The sequence below is a fragment of the Vidua macroura genome, chromosome 2, assembly GCF_024509145.1.
Source record: "Vidua macroura isolate BioBank_ID:100142 chromosome 2, ASM2450914v1, whole genome shotgun sequence".
Taxonomy (NCBI): Eukaryota; Metazoa; Chordata; class Aves; order Passeriformes; family Viduidae; genus Vidua; species Vidua macroura.
The window spans coordinates 75,497,090-75,503,229 of record NC_071572.1 but is presented as its reverse complement, the minus strand read 5'-3'; the positions used below and the strand labels follow the sequence as shown (position 1 = coordinate 75,503,229).

Sequence of the window (6,140 nt, the reverse complement as noted above, 5' to 3'; positions counted from 1 at the left end):
TGCCGCTGCTCCCCGCCGCCTCGGCAGCGCAGGCGCGGCTCGCTCCGGCACCGCGCTCCGCGCTGCGAGGGCTCCTCCTCTCTGCCCGCCTTCGTCGCTCATTGGCAGAAAGGCGAGTGGGGGCGGGGCCTCCGCGCTAAAGCTCATCGCCCATTGGTTGAAAGAGAGGAAGTGGGCGTGCCGCGGCGCGCCCCCGGCCCGGCCCGCCTTTCCCCCGCCGCGCATCATTCGCTCCGCAGCGCTCCGGGGCGGGCGATCCCGGCCGTTCCCGCGTTCCCATTGGAGCCGGGCTTCAGTTCCGCCACGCTCTTCCCGGCTTCCGGCTCGCGGGGCGGGCGAGGGAGCCGGTCGGGACGCGGAGGAGGCCGGTGCCTCCCGTGCCTGTGGTCCCCGCGCCGCCCAGCATGGGATGCTCGTGAGCCGCGGGTCTCTCTTCCCTGTGGGCGGCGGTGCCTGGTCCCGGGGCGGCCGCAGGTGGGTGCTTGGCGCTGGGCAGGTGCGGGGCGGGCACAGCGAGGCCGCGGGGCGAAGCCGCGCTCCGTCCCGGGCGGGTCTGGGCCAGGGGCCTCCGGCTGGGGGAGCCCGGCCGGGCCGCCCCCAGCGAGGCGCAGCAAGCTGCCGGGAGAAGCCATGTCTAGGGCTGAGGGCAGGTCCTGCGTTTGGCCTCGGGAGAGAGCAGTCACGAGTCCTCGTGTCATGGGCTTCCTCATTTCGGTGACCGCGCACTGGAACAGATTACCCGTGGAGGCTGTGGAGTCTCCTTCACTGGAGATATTCCAGAGCCGTCTGTACACAATCCTGTGCCATGTGCTCTAGGATGACCCTGTTTGAGCAGGGAAGTTGGACCAAGTGACCCACTTTGGTCCTTTCCAGCCTTACCCACTCCGTGATTTCTGCGTTCCTAACCTTCTTTTGGTGCCCCATGGCGAGCAGAGCCCGCTCAGCAGCTGTGAGCTGTCGCGGTGGACTCCGCGGGGCTCTGGGGAAATCACTAGGTTCACTCAAACGGGCTCTGTCTCCAGGTGCTTATTTAATGGAGGCCCTGCCTTCCATCAGCAACTGGCGCTTTACCAAAATCTGCCGCACAAGAAGCAGAGGGGGATCTGTTGCACTGCTTTGTTTGGCTGGTGCCATCATTGAGTGTTTGATTTGTGATTTTAGCATGAACCTGAAAGCCAAATCTTATAGATTATTATTATTGTTGTTATTATTATTGCTATTATTATTACTGTTATTATCTTCATTACTGCCTTGTTGATTGGATCTTACATAGGATGCCTCTCTTTCCTCCTTCCCTTCCCTAGTCGAAACTGGGAAGGAAAGGAAGAAAGAAACTGTTCTGTAAAGTTGTAGTTTAGCATTATTAATGTCTTTCAGATTTTCAGCTAAAGGAATACTGGGAAGATCATTATAAAGATTAAGGCACTTGAACGAACAGAGCCTGACTAATCACAGTGGCTCTTCCCTGTGATTCTCGTCTCTTGTAAAGAGAAGAGAGCTGTGAAGATGATTGATTAGAGGCTTCATAAATAATTTTCTGCTGACTGGCTTCTCAGTGCAATGCCATAACAAACAATGGATTATGCCTGAAATTCACTCCAGCGTTCAGTCTGCTGGACTCTACTCCGGCAGCTAATTAATGTGCTCAGCAGCAAAACTTGTTGTGGTCTCAAGGCAAATTCAGAAGAGAGCCCCAGATCAGCCCAGTGAATTGTCTTTGGCTGCGCAAGAGATTCAGATTTAGTGTCTTTTGTGACCTGTGAGTTGTTTCTAGATTTCAGCTTCTCCTTTTTGCAGTCAGGACTGAGGAAGTGGCTAATCATTGACTCCATGACCCTGAAGTTAGTTTGCAGGGGGCTGAAACTAATCCTTTGTGAAGTTAATCCTCTGTGTTCTCTGTGGCATGTGTCCAGGATGTCACCACCTTGCTATACCTCTGCCTTGCTGCTGGTCTTTGTGGCCCTGGCTGTAGCAGGGGCTGAGCAGTCAGAAGAGAGGAGCTGTGATGTGGTTGGTGATGAGAGCAGTGAGTCGCAGATGGAGAGAGCCCTGCTGAAGAAACTGGAGCCCCTGAGCCACATGAGGTACAGCACAACACCCTGCAGGCCTCGGGGCTGCACAGTGGGCCAAGGGGAAGGGAGGATTTGGGTCAGACTGCAGAATGGCTTCCCCATGTTAGTGTTGTTTCTGATGGGTTGCTAGGTCTGGAGTGCCCACTGCTCCGAGTGTTCTTTGTAATCCAATGGACTGTCTCTTCTGTCCTCTCCCTGCTGCAGGTTTAACGTGACTGTGGAGAAGGGCAAAACAGAAAACTACGTCTACCATTTCAGGGTGTGCAGGGAGGTCAACAGCACCTCGCACGACTTCGGTGGCCTGGTGCAAACAGATAGACAGAATGGAAAGACCACGGTGATAGGAAGAATAAATGAAACCCAGGTCTTCAATGGAAGTACGATTCCACTCGATACTTGGCTTACTCAGTAGCTGCCTTTCGCCTCCTGATCTGGATTTGTAGCCTGTATTGTTTCTCTCCTGGCAGGTGACTGGATCATGCTGATTTATAAAGGAGGTGATTCATACGGCAGGCACTGCAGTGGTGAGAAGAGGCGAGCTGTGATAATGATTTCTTGCAAGCGGGGAGTTACAGCGGTGAGTGATACCTGGGGTGAGAGAGCATCAGGGGGCCACCAGACTAATGGTTGGTTGTGAGCAGAAGGGTTTTGGGGGAACAGTGAGCTGGCCTCCAGTGTCTGGTGCCCAGCTGCCCCAACAGTGATAAAACTGTCTCCTGGTGAAGTTCAGTGTGCATGGGCATGTTTTCACATGACTTCACTTTTTCCCAAATTGCAGAGTTCATTCAGCATTATTTCTGAAGAGCGGGAAAAGGAGCAGGAGTGTTTCTACCTCTTTGAAATGGACAGCAGTGTGGCTTGTCCAGCTGAGAATTCCCACCTCAGTGTTGGCTCCATTCTGCTGATCACGTGAGTCATTTGAAGAGCTGTTTGTGCCTGAGTCATAATCTCCAGTGCTATTTAGAAATGTAGCAAATGCTATAGTAAGACTAAATTACTGCAGTGTACCTTCCCACAGCCACCATTAGATGTTACTATGCCTCTGAGCTTTTTGGACAAAGGCTCTTGCTCAAGGCGTGATGCTGGGCTGGTCTGTTCCCAGTAAACGCTTTCCTTCATAGCTTACAGACAAGTGCACTGAAGCGTGAGAGATTTGACTTCCTAAAATTATTTGATGGCTCTTTGCCAGAGCTGGGAACTCAGACCAGGAGTCTTGACTCATTTTCTGTGTTTGTGCTTAGAGGCACTACTTCACATAATGCTGCTAAAAGATTTATAAAAGCAGACTGATAACTTGGAGACCTTTTATGGTCTGGTTTCTGTTTACAGCTCTGTTCTTGAGTGGTGCTATCTCGGAAAAGATTTTCTATAGGATTTCCTCAGCTTTGATTTTCCTTTTTTTTTTAATTCTGCCTCTTAGGTTTGTGTCACTGATTGCAGTCTACATCATTGGTGGGTTCCTCTACCAGCGCCTCATTGTGGGAGCAAAGGGCATGGAGCAGATTCCTCACTTTGCCTTCTGGCAAGATCTGGGCAATTTGGTGGCAGTGAGTAAAAATTCTTACATATTCTCAGCCTGGCCCATGTTAGGAGAAAAAGGCATTGACTTTGTGTTTTGGGTAGACCTACAACCAGTGTAGAGTACTTTGAAGCAGAAGAAGAGGGCATCTGTTTCCTTTTTCTTGAGTATGCCATTTTTTAATCCTTGCTGAGACCAATTCCCTGCCTCTGTCCTGCAACTGCTCCATAACAAACTAGAACATGTGCTCCTCAGGAGTTCAAACTTTCCAGGTAGAAATGTTCACCTGGGGACTGTGAAATGCTTACTTCTGACTGTGAATTGTAGGCAGTGCTATTTATCCTTCATAATTGCCTTGGCCTGATGTTGCTGCATAACTGTCCAGAGCTTTTAAGACTGAGTAGGATGTTTTTTATCCCCAAGTTTTGGGGAGATGTTTAGGTAGCACAAGGATAGGCATAATCCCTTAGCAAAAGACAAATCACAGGAGCTGCTTTGGTTTGGATGCTGAGTCAATTGCAAACAGTCTGATGCTGGTGCTATGTCCTGTGCTCGTAGGATGGCTGTGACTTTGTGTGCCGATCCAAGCCTCGGAACGCGCCAGCCGCATACCGTGGCGTGGGGGATGACCAGCTGGGAGAGGAGTCAGAAGAACGGGATGACCACTTGCTGCCCATGTGATAGGCTTTCCACACCAAGATCTTTTCTCCCCATCTCCCCAGTGCTTGTTTAGCCAGGTGCCTCCCAGCCAGTTCTCCTTCTCTCACTTTGATTTTCTTTACACTGTTTGCTTCTGCTGTCTCCAGTGTGTCAAGTCCTATGGATGCCTCTGGATGAGAACAGCACTGGTTCCTAATGGCATGTCTTATAAATATAATGCTGGGTTGGGTTTTAAAAGTGCAGCAGAGCTCAGGGGAGAAGTGTTGACAGTTGAGCAGAAAACAGCAATATGAGTGTTCAGCACTGAGCAGGAAATGGGAGATGAATCACTAAGAGGAAAAAAGGGGCTTGGATGGGTGCAGAAAGGGAAAAAGGCTACGGGTTAACAGCTGACACTGTAAAAGGGATATTCTGTGTCTTTTTAATTTTTTCCCTAGGGTTTACAGGATCTGTAAGACACTGAAATTATTTTTCTTTGAATGCATTTTCAGCTTTTCTAGCTTCTGCACTGTTACACAATTTCTGCCAGCATAACCGGCACAGAATGCTCTATGCTAGACTCTGGGGGTGAACAGGCATTAGCACCTCTGTAGTCTTTTGTTTCCCTAATGGCAGTGGTGTGAACTTCTCAACAGTTTCCTTCAACAGCTGTAAAGGGAAGCATGCCATCCTCTCAGACTGGAGATGGGCAATGCTGAAAAACCATAGGACTTAAATGGAGTCAAAATATTGACTTCAGTCTAAGTATTGACTCAATCTTCTCAATCAGTGAGAAGCAAAAGGAAAAGATGTGCTGCTAAGGAAAAGGAACATTTGCTGAAAGTGACATTAAGACAAAATGAGACAGGTAGCTGCCACTTGAGTTCTGGCTCAGGCTTCCTGAGGTGACTGCCTACACACACCTCAGTCACTGTCAGCATTGTGATTTCATGCTCCCCAGAAGTTCCTTGTTTTGCAGAGGGTTTTCCTATGAAGCCGTCAGAATTTATTTTTATATCAAAGGAACCATGGAAGTCCTGGCTAAGAATGCTAACACACTGAGAACTACATAAGGGACTCTTATATGGTCAGCTTTCATAAATCACTGTCCTCTTAAGCATGGTACAGGCCAGGCTTAAGACACTTGCCCTGCACAGATGGTACTTAACATGCTGCCACTGGCTGGGAGTGAGAAAGACCTTCTCTGTGGGCCCTGGATGAAAAGCAGGTACACTTGAGTTCTGGACTTAATGGGAACCTTCAGGAACTCCACACCTTGATTCTAAATTGGTTTTTATTTGAGAGGCTAGACTCTGAGCAATCCCATTCTACCCTACTGTGTGGACTGGCTGAGAACTGCCCCCAGTCTGGGGGACAGAGACTGTGAATAAGCAAGCCACCACTGTGCTAACAGCAGAGTACAGACAAGGTTGATGTATTTTTAAGACATTGAGAGAAAAGGGATGGCCCTGCTTTCTTTCTGGGTTTGGAGTGGGCAAGCAATTCCTGCTTTCTTTGACTTTTGTTACAGTCTCAATCTTTCTCATAACATGGGAAAAATAGGAAGTCAGTAAGTCCGTTACTGTTTTCATGGTGGTGTCTAAGGTAATTTTTGTACAAAACACAACTTTCAAAAATAAAGTGACCAAAAAAACCTGGTGAAGTGTTGTGCTGACGTAGTAAGTGCTTGCTTTTGTGCCAGAGCACCTTTTTTCTCACCCAAAAGTAAAGGGTCCTTAGTGTGTGGTACCTTGTGTCTGAACTCTTGCCAGTGATGAATGTGTTCTTGTTAGCTCATGGTTTTTGCTGCCGCCTTGTTTCACTCCTACAAGGGAAGGCTATCCACATCTTTCAAAACCGAAACTTTGGAGGCTCAGGTAGTGATGGATGGATGGATGGATGGATGGATG

At 49.3% G+C, this 6,140-nt stretch overlaps 1 protein-coding gene across 1 annotated transcript; it reads left to right on the top strand.

The window, feature by feature from the left end:
* The first annotated feature begins 224 nt into the window (after positions 1-224).
* On the top strand, positions 225-5,893 carry M6PR (mannose-6-phosphate receptor, cation dependent). The gene is made up of 7 exons (XM_053971611.1): positions 225-474; positions 1,914-2,084; positions 2,277-2,449; positions 2,540-2,649; positions 2,851-2,981; positions 3,493-3,619; positions 4,150-5,893. The coding sequence occupies exons 1-7, from the start codon at positions 410-412 to the stop codon at positions 4,270-4,272; spliced, it is 900 nt and encodes a 299-aa protein (XP_053827586.1). The 5' UTR covers positions 225-409; the 3' UTR covers positions 4,273-5,893.
* Positions 5,894-6,140: the final 247 nt, after the last annotated feature.